We start from the raw sequence: 22,631 nt of genomic DNA, 5'->3' as shown, positions 1-22,631 counted from the left end.
TCTCCCTCTCTCTCCCTCTCCCTCCCCATCTCTCCCTCTTTCTCTCTCTTGAGCAGGTTGCTTGTGCTCCCTGCATGTATTTTCCTAATGTTCAGGTGATAATTTGTTGAAAGTTTTTTTTTTTTTACATTTTGATCTCATAGTATTATCCAGTGCAGTAATCCCATTACCAAATGTCCTCCAATAACAAACGTTCTTTGGGCTTCTAACCTGTGTTCGCTTGATGTGTTTACAAGTTCTATGACCCAAAGCCACTGCAGTTTACCTAATGCTGATATTTGCAAATTAACATTTGTACAAAAAATCTCAACCCTTCATGAATTTCATTAGCTTTTAACATTATGTTCATTCAAGAAAAAATTTACATCCTGGTACTTTGAATTTTCATGCCACTGCGGTTGAAAATGATAGTCGAAGTGACCTAAAAATGAAAATTTTCAAATGAAATGCTAGTAGTCTATGGTCAGCTTAATATTGACATATTCCGACTTTGAGAGTTGGTTACATTCATACAGTCAAACCAATAATTTTGTTAACACATGTCATGACAAAAGTTTCCTGTAATTGATAATAAAAAAAAACTCTGAATCATCTCTCAGCTGGAGAACAGATAATAATGTTCCCTGTATGCTTCTAGGAGAAGCTGTGTGGGATTGTTCTTAGAGTGTGTGATTCAGCAGACCACTCATCATAGTAACACTGGTGGGTGTGGAATCTTTGGAGAAAGTAGCCGGCAGGAAGAGGCCAGCATATTTAGTGTCCTGTATCATAGTTGTTTAAATGGGTCCTCAAGACCCTAAAACATTTCGGAATCCCTCTGGGTGAATGGTAATCTTTGGAAATATGACGTTTTTAGCTGCAGTTAGCCATAATTAAAAGTTCTCACACAGTTGCTTGGAATAAAAAGATACAGCTAGTTCATGTGAAAAATATGCGTGTGATTATCAGTTGTAGCATGAAATAATGTGATGAACAGTGACTTCTTGTCTCCAGAAATGTTTATGTAGCACTGTCTTAGTTTAATAGTCGGGTAAATGTTGTTTGCTCCCTGTAGGCAAAGGAGAAGGGGTTAATTGTGTTAGGAGCTGTGCAGTGTCTCACAGATTAAGGTACTTATATAGCGCCGCCAATTTATGCAGCGCTTTACATATACATTGTACATTCACATCAGTCCCTACCCTCAAGGAGCTTGCAACCTAAGGTCCCTAACTCACATTCATATACTAGGGCCAATTTAGACAGAAGCCAATTAACCTACTAGCATGTCTTTAGAGAATGGGAGGAGACCGGAGTACCTGGAGGAAACCCACGCAGGCACAGGGAGAACATGCAAACTCCAGCCAGGTAGTGTTGTGGTTGGGATTCGAACCAGTGACCCTTTTTACTGCTAGATTACTGGTCTGCTGCTTTCCCCTGTCTTCTGGAGAGTTCTAGAAGTTTAGTGGGAAGAAGAGCAGAACATTTATAGGTCTCCAGCCAATCCCTAGGGTAGGGGGTTTGGTGTGGGGCTGGAAGGTGAAAGGAAAGCCCATAAATACTCTGAGGCCTGGAAGCAGAGACCAGGGTTCAGCTGTCTGGAGGTGACCTCTGTGCTGGAGGCTCTGCCCATAGGTCAGCGAGGAGAAGAGGGAGAGAAATCGATCCAATTCAGCATTAAGGTCTCAGCTAGGCTTAGCTGAGGACGCACCAGAGCAGGAGTTGGCTTGAGCCAGCATGGAGGAGAGAGACAGGAGATCTGGTGTTAGGAAGCTCCATGTGGGACTGAGTAAGTACTTCATTCAGCCTTCTTTACAAGAGAAGTGACTGTGGAGTACAATACCTCACAAGTTAGGACCAGGTGCAGCCGGGAATTATGCAAGTTAACCAGTGGCACACCACTTCTCAGTGACTGAACTTAGTGCAGCCAGGTGCAGTGCAAGACAGCCAGGCGCTGTGCTACTACTATTTCTTCTTTTATTACAATTTTCACTTTCACTTGCAGTCTGTTACAGAACAGCCAGAAACTTGCCAGTCCTCAATTTTGTACAGCTTTGCAAGTTTTCAACAGTTTGGAGTATCCCATATTTCCATCCCTATCCAGGTTCATTGTTCCCAAACTAAAAATGCCAAAAATAAAACCCTAGACTGTTTGAGCCTGAGGAAGAGTGCAGAAAACACTGTGTGCCTGGCTGTCAGTGTTGTAAGGGGGAAATAGGCCCAATTACCAGCGGCTCCGTTGGGGATAGTGCTGGCTATAGATATTTTAAGGCTATGTTCAGTAAGATAATGCAAGGGGAGCAAAGTGTTCTATCCAAAGCAAGTCACAATACTATTTATACCTGACTGATTTTTTCAAAAAAGAGAGTTACTTCACTTTAAACTTGATTCTTCTTGTAGAACTTCTGAAACCATGCTGAAAGTGTTGCACTTTGCTCTAGTGTTTTCAAATTGATAATATACTATGTAGGCTTACCAAGAAGGAATTTTCTAAAAGAATAGCAATCCCCCTTGTTTAGGCTCCATCTTCGCAATGGCATGGAAGGACCTTGTATAGATGAGCAGTAGGTTTTATTCTCACAATGCAAAATTAGATTTAAAAAATGTCTATAGTACTCTTTTTCCTTTCCTCATCACATGAAAATTCATTTATTTTGCGCACCATCCATGTGAAATATACCACATTTTTAAATTTTTTGTTTTTATTAGTCAAATTTGGATTTTTTAAAACGGGGCTCTCCAAATTACGGCCTTCGAGCCATTTCTGGCCCACTACAAGATCTTATCTGGCCCACAGCTAGGGCAGTGGCATATCCTCATTGAGGATGCAGGTCAGCAGAGATTGCTTTGACCTGATGCTAGGAAGACTCTAACGGGGAACCGAGCAAGGAACGAGCAAATCCTAATGTAAAGGCGGACTTATTCATTTACAAAACTAATTTTTTTCTGTCCCATTTAATATTTATAAAACATACGCTGTAGCCCTTCTGCTGAAAAGTTTGCCTCGCAATATTTTTAAAAGTTGAACTCTAGGAAGATGTAAAATAAATCCTCTAATGTAATATTCAATAAAATATTTAATTCACTTTTAATGCACCTGTTATAAGTACCAGATTTTGTCTGATCAGCTTGCACAATGGAGTTTAAAATGGGAGAAGGAAGGCCAACATTAGGTGCCAGCCAGGGTCTGTGGCATGCACATGTGCTGACAAGAAAGATGTTGGTTGGAGGAAAGAAGCCAAAACTAAAGGGATTACTTCATCAAGTAATTATTATACAGGATTTACAGTGAGGGAAAAAAGTATTTGATCCCCTGCTGATTTTGTTCGTTAGCCCACTAACAAAGAAATGATCAGTCTATAATTTAAATGGTAGGTTTTTTTTAACAGTGAGAGACAGAAAAATAACAAAAATATCCAGAAAAACGCATTTCAAAAAAGTTATAAATTGATTTGCATTTTAATGAGTGAAATAAGTATTTGATCCCCTATCAATCGGCAAGATTTATGGATCCCATGTGTCTTCTATACAGGTAACAAGCTGAGATTAAGAGCACTCTCTTAAAGGGAGTGCTCCTAATCTCAGGTTGTTACCTGTATAAAGGACACCTGTCCACAGAAGCAATCAATCAATCAGATTCCAATCTCTCCACCATGGCAAAGACCAAAGAGCTGTCCAAGGATATCTGGGACAAGATTCTAGACCTACACAAGGCTGGAATGGGCTACAAGACAATCGGTAAGAAGCTTGGTGAAAGGGTGACAACAGTTGGTGCAATTATTTGCAAATGAAAGAAACAAAATAACTGTCACTCTTCCTTGGTCTGGGGCTCCACGCAAGATCTCACCTTGTGGAATTTCAATGATCATGAGAACGGTGAGGAATCGACCCAGAACTACACGAGAGAATCTTTTCAATTATCTCAAGGCAGCTGGGACCATAGTCGCCAAGAAAACAATTGGTAACACACTACGCCGTGAAGGACTGAAATCCTGTAGTGCACGCAAGGTCCCCCTGCTCTTGAAAGCATATGTATGGGCCTATTTGAAGTTTGCTAATGAACATCTGAATGATTCAGAGGAGAACTGGGTGAAAGTGTTGAGGTCAGATGAAACCAAAATCTAGCTCTTTGGCATCAACTCAACTTGCCGTGTTTGGAGGAGGAGGAATGCTGCTCATGACCCTAAGAGCACCATCCCCACTGACAAACATGGAGGTGGAAACATTATACTCTGGGGGTGTTTTTCTGCTAAGGGGACAGAACAACTTCACCACATCAGAGGGAAGATGAGCGGGGGTCATGTACCATCAAATCTTGGGCGAGAACCTCCTTCCCTCAGCCAGGGTATTGAAAATTGGTCGTGGATTGGTATCCCAGCATGACATTGACCCAAAACACACAGCCAAGGCAACAACGGAGTGACTCAAGAAATAGCACATTAAGGTCCTGAAGTGGCCTAGCAAGTCTCCAGACCTTAATCCAAACGTGCCAAACGTCAGTCTCGAAACCTTTAAGACTTGGAGAGGATCTGCAAAGAGGAGTGGGACAAAATCCCTCCTGAGATGTGTGCACACCTGCTGGCCTACCTCTGTGATTTCCAACCAGGGTTTTGCCACCAAGTACGAAGTCCTGTTTTTCAATTAATAACTTTTTTGAAATGCGTTTTTCTGGATTTTTGTTGTTCTGTCACTCACTGTTAAAATAAACCTACCATTAAAATTATAGACTGAGTATTACTTTGTAAGTGGGCAAATGTACAAAATCAACAGGGGATCAAATACTTTTTTCCCTCACTGTATATAGTGCCAACAGTTTGTGCAGCGCTTTACAAAATAAATACAGTTAAGTGCAATACAATTCAAGACAAGAGGGTTAGGAGGGCTCTGATCATGAGAGTTTACAATCTAAAGGGTTGCTGTTACTCTTTCATTGTCCAGTAGTCAGTAGATGGCTGTGCAAACTGGCAGAGATGCCTGGATCACAAAATGGCCACACAGGATTGCAAACTGTAACAAATAAAAAAACTTTCCCATTTATTTTTTTTCATGTATTTGGCTACTTGCCTGGAGTTCAGCTTTAAGAGATGGAAATATTTTAAAGATTTAGGTCGTAAGTGCCCATTGACATTATTGAAACTGATTTAAAATATTTTGGTGTCTATAGTAACTTTTTTAGGGGTCATTGCTCATGTTACTGCTTTAGTTCTGAATTTGAAACAATGCAGAGGTCATCAACACTCCAAAAAATTGTTTTACTAGCGTACAGTAAAAACATCTTATTACAGGGTTAAACCAACACTTCCGGGCTGTGCAAGGCCACTTCTTCATGGTAACATAGTGTCATACTGACATTTTAGTTTAATTGATATAGAAGTTGAACCCTACTTATTTTATAATAATTGGCATCGTGTATATAAATAAAAGTCTAAAATATAGACTTTTTGTGTTTCCTTATAGCAACCCCCTTAGCTTTTCCTTTTTCATTTTCTTACATAGGCTAGCTGAGAGTGATTGACAGCTCCCAGGCAACACTGGTTTCCTTAAAAGTAAGCTTTTTTGGCCATACTTCTCTCCTGGGTCACAGGAGTGCACTTACCTTTGCTCTTTTGTGATCCAAAGTCAGCTATAGCAGGCTAAAAACTGCTGTCAGCCGACATCACAGAAACTGGTTCAGGAAAGATCCTAACCATATTGGTAGGCTCCACCCAACTGCCTGATTGTCAGAAGCTGGACTTGAACCAGGGACCTCTGCTGTGTCTGCCGAGGGCTCTTCTTGCTAAGCCACCTGAGATGCTGGACAGCACCCTGTCTGATCCATTGGACAACACTGTCTTGTGCCTTGATTTCTACTGAACCTTGAACTCTTTGCTCCTCTCATGAATTAACTGATTTAAGCCATGTCTCTAAAATTCATGGTTGCCAGATTATTGTGCTTCATAGATTATTCTGCCCGCTGCCTCAAACTACCACTATTGCTACTTGGAATCAAGCTTGGCTAGTGACCCTGACTACGAAACTTTTCTCCTGCATTGACCATGGCTTGTGACCCCGACTACGAAACTCTTCTCTTGCATCAACCTTTTCTTGTGACACCGATCTAGCGGTTCAGACAATTCAACATCCTAAAGAACTTAGAACTGTGCTTGGCCTGACCTTTATTGGCCATTGGTCTCTACTCACTACAGTTATTCTCCTAACACTGTTTGATAGCTTGTTACGGCTCTCAGCATGTGGCTCAGTTCTCAGGCTTGGAGCCGGTAGGGGAAAGCTGCAGCATCACACCATTGCTACAGCATGGAGGTGAAAATGTATGTTTATTTGAAAACCCCAAACATCTCCTTTTCAACGAAGACATTTGTTATACATTAAGCTTAATGCCACGTACACACAGTCAGATTTTCCGATGGGAAATGTTCGATGTGAGCTTGTTGTCGGAAAGTCTGACCGCGTGTATTCTCCATCGAACATTTGCTGTTTGAATTTCCACACACAAATAAATGTTTGGGAGCAGGTTCTCAAATCTTCCGACAACAAAACCTTGTACGTCACCGCGTTCTCACGTTCGGAATTTTGGGACAACATTTGTGTGATCGTGTGTATGCAAGACAAGTTTGAGCCAACATCCTTTGGAAAAAAATCCATGGTTTGTTGTTGGAAAATCCGATCGTGTGTACGGGGCATTACTTTCTTTATTCACACATTGTCCATTTGATGTTACTAGACCTCGATGCCTACTTGTAAGACTCATTGAACATAAAATTTGCAGAAAGACGTCATGGTTTTGGTGTATTTTACGGGAAAAGTGTTTGCTGGTTTCGCTCACGCCAACTTCACAGCATCACAATGCTAGCTCTTGTCCTTGAAACAACTCATTCTTTCATCCATCTCACCCCTTTTAGTGATGTGATTTTGATGCATAATCACAATGCTTAAAGCCTTTAGCTTTTGAACTGTTGTATGCTTCCTCAGAACAACATTTTATATAGAAACTTAGAAGTGCCATAGCTGACCTGTGATGTGTAAGCCAAGTTAATCCTCAGAAAAGTTCTCCTATGCAATAATTACGTCAAACAATCACTTTCATTTGGAGTTAACCATTTTTTATTTTTTTTTTACAGAGGTTGAAGTTTGAAATTGCAGAAGTGATGACAGAAATAGACAATTTAACGTCTGTAGAAGAAAGGTAAGCATTTTATTAAATTAGGTTATTGTCTTTTAATGTTGGGGTATTGTTGCAAAATCTTTGTACAAGTGACTCACTTGTGTTATTACAAGCATTTGATTAAAGAACGCCTATCAACAAAATATAATTATTCTGGCACTGGAAGCTCCTGCTTTATTGTGGTCTGATTCAGCAGTCGGCCACCACAGGGATCTGTTCAAAAAGATGATATATTCACATGCGAAGAATGGATAACCAATGCAGCTAGCATAGTCATCACTGGGGAGAAATGTCCCTCTAAAGCCAGGATAGGCATCAGGAATTGGGAAAGGATAATCAAATTAGGCATTTGTTACAGACAAAAAATAATTCAACTTGTATATGAGACAATAAATTCCAAATAATATCATTTGTTCACTTATAGTCATTACATGTAAATACATTTTTCTGCAGTATTAGATAAAATAACCACCATTTTAGTGTTTAATCTTCTATGGACATTTATCTATGCAAGTTTAGACAGCAAAGCAATGCCAGGAGTAAACCATAATGTACTAAGGGCAACCAATATGAATCCATTTTTTACTATTCTTGCTTTATTAAAAAGCTTTTTGACTGGTAACTAAGGATTATTGCATTGTAGACCTAGTGCTGTGCACCTTGTATCACCTAATAATGTTTTCCTAGTTCTTAGGGGTGTGTTGTAAGGGATGAACCTTATGCCACGTACACACGATCGAACTTTCCGACGGGAAATATTGGTTGTGAGCTTGTTGGCTGACAGTGTGTATCTTTCATCGAACATTTGTTGTCGGACTTTCCGCCAACAAATGTTGGCTAGCAGGCTCTCAAGTTTTCCGCCAACAAAACTTTGTTGTCGGACTTTCCGATGGTGTGTACACAAGTCCGTCGCACAAAAGTTCACGCGTGCTCAGAATCAAGCAGAAGGAGCCCAAAGGGTGGCACACTAGCTATTGAACTTCCTTTTTATCGGCTCGTTGTATGTTTTGTACGTCACCACGTTCCCACGTTCGTAATTGGTAGCCAACATTTGTGTGACTGTGTGTATGCAAGACAAGTTGGAGCCAACAATCTTTGAACAAAAATCCACGGTTTTGTTGTCGGAAAGTCCGATCGTGTGTTACGGGGCATTAGAGTTGCAATAGATTCACCACACAGTCGCTGACCAATCATTCAGATTTATATAGCATGTTATCAGTCGGTCTTCTCCCACCACATTCACCTGTTTCAGGTGATTCTTTAATATCTGGATCTTCTTTATTTCATGCCAAGTATTGCTTTCAGTAACATTTTGCTGCATTTTTAGGGCCAATTCACACCAGCTACTGCGTTATAAAGCCGCTGCATGAGAGTCAGATGTAGTCAGATTACCACACAGCCAGCATCTTCAAAAGGATAGGTCAGCAAATGCCATGCTATTCTTACAACAGATTTGATTTAACCCATACTTTGATTAATTTGTTTAATGCAGGGTTTGGAAATAATTGTAAAATTATTCTATATATTATTCTATATTCATTTAAAATATTTCTGAATTGATGATTATTCTAACACAGGTGGTGCCAGCATACTCTGTATAATTTGGTTGTTTTGTGATAGAAGCATCAACCCTTTGGGGAAATAAACCAGGAAGACATTTTAAGTTGCCAGGGAAGTAATTAATACTGGAAAATCAATGACAATCAATATGACTGTCTAAACTAACATTTGGTCCAGATGGGCACTAATTCACTGATTGCTATTAGTAATTGAAAAACAGCAACTGTATTTAAAGCATAATTGAAATTGTATGCTGCAAAGGAGATTTAGGTAGATAGGAATGGCTCTTGATTATTTCCCTAGTTCCAAATGTTCCCCTTGTCAGCTTGCCACATTGCAATTAAAATGTGGATCATGGGTGATAAATACACCCTTAAGAGTAACATTACCTTTTTGCAGACAACCAAATTGTCCTTTTCATACGCGTATAGTTTTAATGCGCTGAAATGGAGGACCCTTTTTGTTCCTATGGCTTATAAGAGTAGTAGTATTTCAAACCCTTTGATTAGCAAGACCCGCTAAACTTTATCAGACAGTCAACACCCTATTGTCACTTCTAGCTCATGTAACGCAGTGATTATCCCAAAATGCCTGTAACAACTTGGGAAACGACGGAAAATTGGATTTCACATTACATTAGTATTTTAGCTTGCTGAAGAGCCATGATTAGAATTATGAGGGAACCAATTAATGTTCTATTCTAAGTCCTTCTCATGATGGTCCTCGTGCAGTTTTGCCGGCAGGCGAAGACGACAGCCAAGAGTCTGATATGGTATTATGTATGCAATATTTGGTGGGATGTGCTTTAGAACAGGATATTGGAGTACCTCCAATTTATTAAAAAAAAAAAAAAAAAAAAACGCCATTCAATGAAACATTTGACTGGAAAATATGTCACGGGTTATCATTTAAGTAATATGTTTTAGGCTAGAAAAAAATGTATAACTTGTATGACTGTGTTTAGGGCTTTCTATATACCATATTATTATTTTTTTTTTGAGTCCTATGAAATAAATCCTTGAATGTATTCTATTGTTTAAAATGGGCTTCACTCTCACTTTTGGTATTTTATTAATTTTATTTAAGAAAACTGAAATGAATGTCTAAAGGAATTACTCTTTTATTTAAAGGGCAATAGAATGCAGTAATCTGTATCATCCAATCAAAGATTTTTGAACTTGCATATATATCATTTACTGACAAAGGATGATTTCCTATGTTACTTGAGTAGCACTGAATTTGAGTTGACTTGGGTTAGGCATGTTCATGCTTGTTGCTGTTTGCTGGTTAAAGAATTTGAAATAAACTGAGTTACATGCTCAAGGAAATATTTTATTAAAGAGATATGCCAAATGTGCAGGCATCCTTCTGAAAATGCTTGGTGTCTTTCTGCCATGCTCCTCTCTGGCCTTCAGTCCCTCCTGAGCCGTGGCTCCAGAACAAGTATACAGACCTAAAGTACTGAGGCCAGAGACAGCCACGCGACATGTTTGGTTTTTTTTTTCCTTTTAAGCAAGCAAATAATGGCAACTAACAGTTTTTGCAGTTTGGTGCACAATTGTTTACGTGTTTTTTCAAAAAAGGCTAATATTCAGTATCAGTTGCTATATATTAACAATTTATAGTTGACAAATTTTTAAGTGGAACTCCAGTTAAAACATTTTTTTTTAGTTTTGGATACTGTAGAAAGGGTAAGAGCTCCAGCTTGTTTATTGCCTTGTGTGTCCTCTCAAGGAGTCACTTTTGTCATTGCCATCGCAGGATATAGTGAGGAAAAATCCAGAATTTTATGTCTGTCAGTGGAATAAGTGTAGACTGGATTTCTATGTGTTTTAAAAGTGGCATGTCTCCTACCTTTTGGGTCTTTGAGATAGTGAGTGGGGGGAAATCTGGATGGGAAACTACAATAAAAACATGACAAATCTGATGGAGGTTTACACTACTGTGTCCAGATAAATGATAAAAAATGCTTTTGCTTGGAGTTAAGCTTTAATTACAAAATTACTAGTGTCTTTTCTTATCTGAACAAATGCTGCTCGCATGTAGCTGACTACTTATTTTCCACTTTGATTTGATATGACAGACAAACCTGAAACAAAGTTGTTTTTCAGTGAGCAACAAGATTTCCCCTTTCGTTTTAAAACTAAAGAAACCAAGACTCTGTTGTGGGTAACACAAAAAATTGCCTGTATATTACTTGATGCTGTATGCATATAAGGCTCAGTATGCTAACTAAACGCATTCAATTTCTTACTACAAAATTATTTATTTGGTTGGCTGTTTGACCTATTTTATATAAAATTACTGTATTATCCTGCTATAAAGATTGCAGCTATTTGTACTGCTGTTAAATGCTGATACATTTGCAGCCTCCCTCCCATTTAAGAACAATTAGTGGAGCACAGTTAATGGTTCCGGAAGAGGCTTAGAGCAAATCTGCTAAAAAGGGCAGTCCATCCATTTTCTGGCTTTAGTAACCACATTAAGTACTTGGACCATTCATTTTGTTTGGTTGCTGTGTAGAGATTTATGAGCCTACAATAATGTGTAAGGAGTTGATCTGTTTTTCTAAATGTTGTTTTGTCTTTATTTTTGTAGCAAAACTACACAAAGGAATAAACAGATTGCTATGGGAAGAAAAAAATTTAATATGGACCCAAAAAAGGTAACGTGCCTTGTTGGTTTGATTTTTAGTGCCTATTTTTTAAAGAAAGCAAATCAATGGCTTTATAAGAGTGTGTGTGTGTGTGTGTGTACAGTATCTCACAAAAGTGATTACACCCCTCACATTTTTTGTAAATATTTTATTCTATCTTTTCATGTGACAACACTGAAGAAATGACACTTTCCTACAATGTAAAGTAGTGAGTGTGCAGCTTGTATAACAGTGTAAATTCATGTCTAAACCGCTGGCAACAAAAGTGAGTACATCCCTAGTGAAAATGTCCAAATTGGGCCCAAAGTGTCAATATTTTGTGTGGCCACCATTATTTTCCAGCACTGCCTTAACCCTCTTGGGTATGGAGTTCACCAGAGCTTCACAGGTTGCCACTGGAGTCCTCTTCAACTCCTCCATGATGACATCACGGAGCTGGTGGATGTTGGAGACCTTGCGCTCCTCCACCTTCTGTTTGAGGATGCCCCACAGATGCTCAATAGGGTTTAGGTCTGGAGACCTGCTTGGTCCATCACCTTTTCCCCTCAGCTTCTTTAGCAAGGCAGTGATCGTCTTGGAGGTGTGTTTAGAGACATTATCATGTTAGAATACTGCCCTGCGGCCCAGTCTCCGAAGGGAGGGGATCAAGGTCTGCTTCAGTATGTCACAGTACTTATTGGCATTCATGGTTCCCTCAGTAAACTGTAGCTCCCCAGTGCCAGCAGCACTCATGCAGCCCCAGACCATGACACTCCCACCACCATGCTTGACTGTAGGCAAGACACACTTGTCTTTGTACTCCTCACCTGGTTGCCGCCACACACGCTTGACACCATCTGAACTAAATAAGTTTATCTTTGTCTCTTCAGACCACAGGACATGGTTCCAGTAATCCATGTCCTTAGTCTGCTTGATTTCAGCAAATTGTTTGCAGGCTTTCTTGTGCATCATCTTTAGAAGAGGCTTCCTTCTGGGACGACAGCCATGCAGACCAATTTGATGCAATGTGTGATGTATGGTCTTAGCACTGACAGGCTGACCCCCCACCCCTTCAACCTCTGCAGCAATGCTGGCAGCACTCATACATCTATTTCACAAAGATAACTTCTGGATATGATGCTGAGCACGTGCACTCAACCTCTTTGGACGATCATGGCGAGGCCTGTACTTAGTGGAACCTGTCCTGTTAAAATGTTGAATTGTCTTCGCCATCGTGCTGCAGCTCAGTTTCAGGGTCTTGGTAATCTTCTTATAGCCTGGGCCATCTTTATGTAGAGCAACAATTCTTTTTTTCATATCCTCAGAGAGTTCTTTGCCATGAGGTGCCATGTTGAACTTCCAGTGACCAGTATGAGAGAGTGAGAGCGATAACACCAAATTTAACACAACTGCTCCCCATTCACACCTGAGACCTTGTAACACTAACGAGTCACATGACACCGGGGAGGAAAAATGGCTAATTGGGCCCAATTTGGACATTTTCACTTAGGGGTGTACTCACTTTTGTTGCCAGTGGTTTAGACATTAATGGCTGTGTGTTGAGTTATTTTGAGGGGACAGCAAATTTATACTGTTATACAAGCTATACACTCACTACTTTACATTGTAGCAAAGTGTCATGTCTTTAGTGTTGTCACATGAAAAGATAGAATAAAATATTTATAAAAATGTGAGGGGTGTACTGTGTGTATGTGTATATGTGTATGTATGTATATATATATATATATATATATATATTTATATATAGTGTGTATGTATATATATATATATATATGTATATATATATATATATATATATATGTATGTATGTATATGTGTGTGTGTGTGTGTGTGTGTGTGTGTGTGTGTGTATGTATGTATATTATATTTATACAATTTCTGGTAGATGTATAAATGGTGATTTAAAAAAAATATTATAGTTGTCTGATATTGCTGCCATCAATTACAGCGACCCTTTACCACGTGATCAGCTTTGTCCAATGGCAGCTGATCACGATGTAAACACAAGCCAGTTATGGGCTTTCCTTTCCTCGCGCTGACAGCATGAGAAGGGGAGAAAAGAGCTGATAACCGGCTTGTGTTAAAGGGACATCTACACTGATAATCAGTGCCTCCTCATCTGTGTCACCTATCAGTGTGCATTAGTGCACCCTTATCAGCGCACATCAGTGAAGGAGAAAAATGACCTGTTTGCAAAGTTTTATAACAAACTCTGAAAAATGTTTTTTTTTTTTTTTTTGGTCAAAATGTTCTGTCTTTTTTGTTTAGTAAAAAATAAAAAAAAAACAGTGATGATTAACTACCACCAAAAGAAAGCTCTATTTGTGTGAAAAAAATTATAAAAATGTCATATGGGTACAGTTTTTTGTGACCGCACAATTGTCATTCAAAGTGTGACAGCACTGAAAGCTGAAAATTGGCCTGGGCAGGAAGGGGGTAAAAGTGCTCAGTAGGCAAGTACAAAATGTCCACATAAAAACCCATAAACTGACCAGTGAAAAATATATCCCCCCTGTTCTCTGTAGCAAACCGTACACAGCATGTCTTCACCAGCAGGATACTGCATATCTCCACCAGTATTATTTATTACTTAGCGTCCTCTACCCAAGCAATATCCATAATGCTGTATACCCCATCACCATCCCCAGCTGTATTTTACGCTTTCCCTACATGTGCCTCCATACTGTCATACTTCTGAACACTGTATATCTCCCCTAGTGAAAGACAGCATCCCCATATGGATCATTGCTTTCTCTCCATTCCCTAGAAATTTAGAAAAATAGAAAGTTGGCTGCAGCAAAAAGACAGAATAGTCGATCAAGTGTGCTTGTTTTCTTTTTTTTTTATCGTTTGTATAGTTCTTTGTTTGTCCCAATCATGTTTTACAACCCTCACTACATATTTACCCCAGCATTCAGCCCAGAATGTACTGCTTTCCTAGCCTTGCATACCCCAAATGCTTTGTTTTCAATCTAGATAAATTCACCCCCCTACACATATGGGCGTCTGCAGGTGGGGCAAGGGGGGGTCAAGTGCCCCCCCCCCCCCCCGGAATCAGGGATCGGATCTTAAATTCAGCACAGTTGCGTCACTATCGGGTGCCACCCACCAGTGGGGTGACACCATCAAGGTGCTGTCAAGCCCCCCCCCCATTAGTGGGGTGTGACTTTGGCTCTGAGGGAAAGAGTGCTACAGGACAAAGAATGAGGAGTGTGCTGGGCAGAAGCCAGAGAGGGAGCCACATTGCCCAGCACCACCAGAGAGCCACACTGCCCAGCGCCACCAGAGAGAGAAAGATTGAGCCACTACCAGGGTACAGCAAAGCTACACTACTGACCAGAGTCGCCCCCGGGGAACCCAGAGTGAGCGATCGTCCAGCCAGAGGGATCAGTGCTGTAGTTTCTCTGGGTCTGGTAAGAGGGCCTGTTGGCCATTATCCATTACTTATCCTAGGGACCGCACTACGTCTGCAGTATCTGACCATGATAATGTGAGAATGACATTGTCAAAAAGAGGCGGTGCATGGGTGACCCTAAAATGATGCCCGCCCTGAAAAAAGTTCTGCGGACGCCCATGCCTACACGCCTTTATTTCTCCCTGCTGAAGCATTTTTCACCAGCGGAATCTGATTTGCATTGTGTTACCTGTCACATACTTTAGCCAGCCAGTTGCAGCAGGTCCCAGCAGGCAGGCAGCCACGCAGTGGAGGCAGTCAAAAGGAGCCACACTGCCATGATGATGATAAAGTACAAATTTAAAACATCCCTAAATATAGGTATGGGGGCCAAGGTCACAGGGTGCATTATAAAGACCTTATAGACTTCAACACAAGTGGCAGTGAGATGCTTTCATAGGGTTCATAAGAAGGCCTGGGCCATACTTGGGGGCAAAAATGACCAGGGTACTTGAGAACATTTCTTTTGCGTTAGAATGCACATGACAAGCCACATCCCATGTTTTTCAATGACAACCATTAAAATATGTGCAACTTAAAGTAATAGTGACTTTAAAAAGGTTCCTGAACTACTTTGGTCCGACTTTCATGCCACTTGAGTGCCATAGACTGCACTGTAAACCTTCAAAAGTCACATGAAAGTTGCACCTGAATGTTATACATGCGACAGTTGTACAAACAGTTGTCCATTATCATTGTTCAAAGCCAAAGTTGCATCCAAGTTGCACCCATCCAAAGCTGCGTCAAAGTTGCACTCCAAAGTGATGTCACTTTGAAATCCAGTGTGAATGGAGCCTTATTTTGAAGTGTTCAAAGTCCAGAACTCTTGCCCTGATTGCTGGCTTTTACTAAAGCCTAGTACACACTATCATTTTTTTTTTTTTTAATCAACCCTGCGGGCTGAATGAAAAAATACCTGAAGAGCTCGGGTGGAGCCACTGTTCTAACTAAGGGGTCAATTCACAAAGCTTTAATGCATTCGATAAGGACATCATATTAATCATGTGCATACATTGTCGCATGAGGTAAATTAAGTCCAATTCACAAAAAAAATGATTATGCGGTACTTACTGAAAAAAAAAATGTGCCAGTAAATATTGCATAAAAAGCTCTTAATTCAAGTTCACAAATGGACCAGAGAGTAAAAAAGCATGCGATAATTACCATCAGGGTTTAGCTGGCGGTATCACCCCCAGGCTGTTATTTGACAAATAGCTGGTTGCTAAGGAGCAGGCTGCGAAGCTGGCCACATGTCCTTAACCAATGACTCATTCGCTGTCAGTGGGTCCCCCTCCCCACTGCACGCCGATGAGCGGGTCAGTTGGTCCTCCCCGCTGCATGCCAATGAGTGGGTCAGTGGGTTCCCCCCCCACTGCACGCCGATGAGTGGGTCAGTGGGTTCCCCCCCCACTGCACGCCGATGAGTGGGTCAGTGGGTCCCCCCCCCACTACACGCCGATTAGTGGGTCCCCCCCCCTCTGCACGCCGATGAGTGGGTCAGTAGGTTCCCCCCCACTGCACGCCGATGAGTGGGTCAGTGGGTCCCCCCCCTCACTGCATGCCGATGAGTGGGTCAGTGGGTTCCCCCCCCACTGCTCGCCGATGAGTGGGTCAGTGGGTTCCCCCCCTCACTGCTCGCCGATGAGTGGGTCAGTGGGTGTCCCCCCCCCCCCACTGCACGCCAATTAGTGGGTCAGTGGGTCCCCCCCCCCTCACTGCACGCCGATGAGTGGGTCAGTGGGTTCCCCCCCTCACTGCACGCCGATGAGTGGGTCAGTGGGTCCCCCCCTCCCACTGCACGCCGATGAGTGGGTCAGTGGATCCCCCCCCCCACTGCACGCCGATGAGTGGGTCAGTGGGTTCCCCCCCCCCCCACTGCACGCCGATATCTCCTAAACCTGCACGGTTTAGGAGATATTAATCCTGCATGCAGCCGCTGCCGTCAGCAGCGCATGCGCTCTGAAGGTCTGCTGTATCCTGCCGGACTTGCCGGAAAGGAGGGCTCCCATGCGCATGCGCAGGAGTGACGTCATCGTGGCTCAGGCCACTCACCGTGCCGGAGCCAGCGATCCCGAAAGAAACAGGGGGAACATGTCAGCTCCCTCAGTGGTGACGGGTGCCGCTGCAGGGCTTCGTTTCAAGGTAAGTAGTTCATAATATGCTAGTATGCGATGCATACTAGCACATTATGCTATTGTCTTGCAGGTTTGTTTTTCTTTCCCAGTGGTTTACTACCGTTTTAACTAGTATGTTACTGACCTAAGACAAGCATGTAGGAAGGGAAGTTATAAGAGTTACAGCCCTTTAGCCTGCACAGTCCACAATGGATGATAGTAGCTCATATTATATTCTATTATTCACAGGTTCCCGTTACTCTGTCAAGGAATGGATTATCTGTGCACACAGCTACATGCACACACATTCAGTGCATCTTTGCATGGTTTATTGGTGTAGGCTCCATCTGTTTTAGGTTTACTATCTTACTCTATGGTACCCAAACAGTTAAATAGATCTGCCATCACAGCCCTCTCTGCACAGACAGCCACACAAAAGACTGTTTATTCTGGAAGCAGCCAGTGAGTAGATGATGGTACCAGACAGATGAAAGTCTAGCTCATGAGTTTTGCCTGTCCAGTCCTGTTCTATCAGGGATGGTGGTTTGAAATACCAGTTATACGCAGGCATAGGTGATGTGTAAGAATAAGCATACATACATGGTATATGACTAAATAAAACTTCTTGAACCGTTTTGCCTTAGTTGCTTTTGCAATAAATTACTAGATTAAATCAAACTTTGCACTCAAGTATTTAACATGGTAAATATCATGTTGAGAATATTGTAAACAAAACATTAAAAAAAGCCGTAAAAACTGCATATAAAAAAAATGATCTCTAGATCCAGAAATCAATGCATATCTTGACTTTTCCTTTAAAAACTTTATTGGCCTTGCCTCTTTCACCGACTGAATAGTTTTATTGGTTATTGAAGATGTTTTGATGAATAGAGGAGTTCTGAAAGCAGAAAAGGCCATGGCTGATCTGGAGATGTTAAGATTTGTGTCCGTGTCTCTGGATCCATTGATTTGTTCTGACATGAAGGTGTCCACTGCTTGTGCATTTGCGATTGTAGGCTCAGCATGAATTACAGAGATCTGTAAGAAGTGTATTTTAAAGCTAAACTCCAGGCAATGTGGGGAAAGGTTAAGAACTTTGTCAGGTCCTGTGGGGAGTTTTCCCTTTGCTTCTTGTTTTATTTATAGTCTTCTCACATAGACCAAAAGGACATCTCTCAAATGTGAACAGACAACATCAGAAGCACACGTAAAAACGCAGGCAAAATCAAAAACAGAAAAATCAGCACAAGAGACATTACTTCCAGTCAGTAGGATGTCTCCCTTGTGCTGTTTCCTCTGCTGTTAGGAGTAATCTTCCTCTGTCCACCTGACAAAACCTGATGTCAGTTTTAACCTTTCCTCACGCTCTCCTTAACTAAAGAAAAAGTTTGAAGCTAGGCTTTAAAATAGTTGGACAGAGAGCTCCTCCGTCTCTTCAGCTACTTCTTGTTTATTATACATACCGGTGGGTTTTTCAGAGCATGGTGAGCAACCTCTTGGCTTGCATTTACATCCTGCTGTGCTACTGAGAAAATTAGATCTGACAGCTGCTACAGGGCATGTTTGGGAGATGTAGAAGACCCCTTTCACACGGAGGCACTCTTCAGGAATTTTAGCGCTAAAAATAGTGCCTGTAAAGTGCCTGAAAAGCGCCTCTCATGCCTCCCCAGTGTGAAAGCCTGAGTGTTTTAACACTGGGGTGGTGCGCTTGCGGGACGGGAAAAGTCATGCAAGCGGCATCTTTGGGGCTTGTATACACCTCTGCCAAAACACCCTGCCTATTGAAATGAATCGGCAGCGTTGCCGAAGCGCCTGCAAAGTGCTTGGCAGCACCACAACATGGGCCCTTTTAACCCTTTGTTCGGCCCATAGCAGGGGTTAAAAGCGCCCCGATAGCTGCTGAAAAGTGCTGCCAAAACAACAGTAAAGTGATGCTAAAACTAGCGGCGTTCAACCGCTAACGCCGGGCGCTTTCAGTGTGAAAGTAGCCTAAAGGTTTCTGCTTTCTTGCCGAGTGGTCCCCCTAGTGGCAACTTTTGTACTAGCACAGCAACCTGTAATACATACTTTGGTGTGGGAAGCGCATTGGTCCCCTCAAATAATGTAGAGCTTTCCGATTAGTTATTTGTGTAGACTGCAGGGGCGGTAAGACGTAAAGGCTCCACATGCCTATCAATTACACACTCTGATGTTGGAAAAAAAAATAGAATCTGATTTCTTCTGGCTTCAACTTTTTGAGTCAGTGGTAGCATAGTTTCTACCTCTCTTTTCAGCGTGGGATGTTTTCCTTTCTCTGCTTGCATTCTCCATCACATAAACAAAATTTGAGTGGGACCCTGTGTAACGGTCACATCAGGTGGTAGGCTCAGGAATGCAGTGCTGTGGAGTCATCAAGGTTTTTAGAAAACCACCAGGCAAACCATTTATTTGCTCAGTGCTTTAGCTGTATTTACTGTGACTTTCCTAATTCTGGCAACAGTTAGTACACATTGGATAGGTTTGTTGTATGACAGTAAATCTCTAAGGTTTTTTGGGTGACACGAAAAATTAGTAAAAGATTTTTTATCATTTAAAGAGATGACAGAAATGTACTGCTATTTCTTTGATGTGTGTGTTTGTTTTTTTTGCAGGGTATCCAATTTCTTCTCGAAAATGACTTATTACAGAACACACCAGAAGACATAGCGCAGTTTCTTTACAAAGGAGAAGGCCTGAATAAAACTGTCATTGGTGACTACTTGGGAGAAAGGTAATGTGATATCCAGAATATTGTTACTCAGATGTCACAGGCATAGATGAGATCTCTTTACCCAAACTCAACAAAGATCTCCGTGATATGTCCAATTCTAGGCTAATATTTTGAATATTGACTTGAAACAATGAGCTAAAATTTATGCTACTAGGCTGAATGGCTTTATTGCTCGCTATACATGTTGATTGGGTTGCGTTTGTGCCTGATAGGCAAGCTTCAGATCAGATTAGGAGAGCCGTTCATCTAATCTCTATTTTAGTCCTTTTGGGACTGAAACGGATCGCGGAAAGGAATATTGCTGTCATTGGATATCCGGAATGCATTTGACATGGTCTTGTGGGATTACCTCTTTCAGATTCTCCTGAGTTGGCTCTTCGGGCCCAAATTTATGGCTTTTCTTCAAACATTGTATAGTAATCCCTTAGAGCAGACACAGTTTAAGGAATATCTCTCAGAACCCATTTCCATGGCATCTGGGACTCTACAGGGTTGACCCCTTTTGCCTCCCATTTATCATTCCCATCGGGACCCTGGCCGTAGCCACCCGGTGCCACCTGGATATTTTAGACATGGACAGCAGGCACAAACAGCATACATATGCTCTGTTTTCCAGAGACTTGCTTCTCTTTCTTCACCACACATCTGCAAAGAAATCGTAATTGATTTCCTCTTTCCTTGTTTTACTGTAGCCCCATTCACATGTCTGTGTATGTGCCAGTATGGCAATAGTTACAATTTTATCTTTTTTTTTTTTGTCAGTATTCCATAGTAGGGCATTTCCTTCCACTTCCTGTGCTGAAAACACAACAAAGTTAATAGGCATCTCTTCAAAGTAAAGAGATATTAGGTTGGCTATACACAAATTTTTGTTAGTATATTTTTTTTTTTTTTTTAAGAAAGCTTGTTAAATCTTCTATTCATTAGTGGGATCAAAGCAACATTTGTTTTTGACTACAGCAATTAGAACATTTTGAAGGATCTCAAACACATTTTTAATGGCTTATATATGCTCTTCATTCAGTAGTCCATTCATTCCAAAATCAAATGTTTAAAAGCAAATGAGATTTTAAAGTATATTCGAGTGACATTCGTCAAGCTGTCAAATGTTTTGAACATTTTTACACAAAAGTTTATTAGAACACGTGTCCCTGTTGAAGATTTTCTCTCTTAAGGTGGCCATACATGGATCGAAACTTGACCAGTTCAGCAGGGCCTAGTCAAATTTTAAACCATGTATGGGCATGTGGTTGTAAAAAAGTGGATCTACCAATCAACTTCTGTGCAACCACTCTGTCAGGTTTCCCCTGCTCGATCAGCTCTGCAGGCTATAGCCAGCAGCGCTGATCTGTGTATTCTGATGATGGGAAAATCTTCCCGCTGCCAGAATACAAAACATCAATGGGAGGATTCCCCAATTCACAAGTTTGTGAATGGGAAAATCGAGAATTTTTTTTCTGTTCAAGCCGCTTGTTGAACAAAAAAAAAAAAGATTGACCCCTCTATGGGCTGCTTTACTGTTCTGTTCTTATAGATATACTGTACATTAAGCTTGACATAGATGTACATTTCCTTAGAGAATTTCTAAGATGTTTTCTAACCTAGATTTTTGGAGAAACTGTATATTGGGTCATAAGCTAGCATGTCTGTAGTATCTGGTACTTGCATGTTATTATTTATGACTTTGCCCAATGTTTTAGATGAGGATCAGACTTTTTTGAACTACTGTACTATGTAATAAGTTTAGATTTTTGACATCTGCAACAGTTTGGGTGGGGCTTATCCCTTGTCCTTACCCAGTTTATTTTGAGCAGCGGCTATCATTTCTTAAGGTGTTAAATGTCACTGTCCTAGTAATTTGCTTGGTTGTGCTACACAGATTGTTGGCATAACAGACCTTGAGCATGCTTTGTTTGCCTGTATTAGAATAGCATACATTCCTGTTCGTCAGACTTCACCAGGAATGTTGGCAGATGACCAGCAAAGCTGTTTTCTTTGCTTTTGCACAAATGCACAGTCTGTGGCACTTTCAGGAAGTAGTGTCTATAATTCCAGTTAAGGAGGTAAAACCCATCAGTGTGGCTGCGTGTGGGTTTTGTCTCCTCCAGTTACAGAATTCTTACCGGTGGTGAATTTCTTCTTGTTGGCATTTGCTTATATTGCCCTTATTATTAGCGTTAACTGGAATAAGTGTGACACAGTGAAGCTTATTTATTTAGTAAAAATTTCTTGACAAAAGAAAAAGATGTATTTTCAATTGCGTGCTTTATTTTCTAGTCGGGGCTAAAAAAATTATAACGGTGTAATACCTTTGCCTAAAACTGATCCTTGAGTTTTTTGTGTTGTTGAAAAGGGACATTTTTTTTTGCTGCTTTTACATTTTGTTTTGTAATTTAAGGGGTTGTATCGCCACTGGCATTACACTGTGTGCACAATTATTAGGCAAGTGAGTATTTTGACCAGCTCATCTATTTTTATGCATATTTCCCAACTCCAAGCTGTATAAACTTTAATGCCTATTGGATTAAAGCATATCATGTGATGTGTAATGAGGGAGGGTGTGGCCTAAGGAGATCAGCAGCCTATATCAAGGTGTGCATAATTATTAGGCAGCTTCTTTTCCTCAGGCAAAATGGACCAAAAATATTTTAACTGACTTTGATAAGTAAAAAATTGTGAAAAGTCTTTCAGGGGGATGCAGCACTCTTGAAATAGCTAAGATATTGGGGCGTGATCATGGAACCATCAAACATTTTGTTGCAAAGAAGTCAACAGGGTCGCAAGAAACGCGTTGAGAAAAAAAGACGCACATTAACTGCCAAAGATTTGAGAACAATCAATAGTGAAGTAACCAGGAACCTATTATCCTCCAGTGCTGTCATATTCCAGAACTGCAACCTACCTGAAGTGCCCAGAAGTACAAGGTGTTCAGTGCTCAGAGACATGGCCAAGGTGTAAGG

General features: G+C 41.0%; 1 protein-coding gene across 2 annotated transcripts in view; it reads left to right on the top strand.

Annotated features, from left to right (window-relative positions):
* Nucleotides 1–22,631, top strand: part of CYTH3 (cytohesin 3) — a 216,200-nt gene that overhangs the window by 94,307 nt on the left and 99,262 nt on the right. For both annotated transcript variants that reach the window (XM_073591021.1, XM_073591020.1), the window contains 3 exons: nucleotides 7,095–7,159; nucleotides 11,297–11,363; nucleotides 19,553–19,671. In XM_073591021.1, coding sequence (XP_073447122.1) covers nucleotides 7,095–7,159; nucleotides 11,297–11,363; nucleotides 19,553–19,671 — 251 coding nt within the window. The remainder of the gene's footprint in view (nucleotides 1–7,094; nucleotides 7,160–11,296; nucleotides 11,364–19,552; nucleotides 19,672–22,631) is intronic.

The sequence above is a fragment of the Aquarana catesbeiana genome, linkage group LG06 (genome assembly GCF_042186555.1).
Source record: "Aquarana catesbeiana isolate 2022-GZ linkage group LG06, ASM4218655v1, whole genome shotgun sequence".
Taxonomy (NCBI): domain Eukaryota; kingdom Metazoa; phylum Chordata; class Amphibia; order Anura; family Ranidae; genus Aquarana; species Aquarana catesbeiana.
This window is presented reverse-complemented; position numbering and strand designations above follow the sequence as displayed.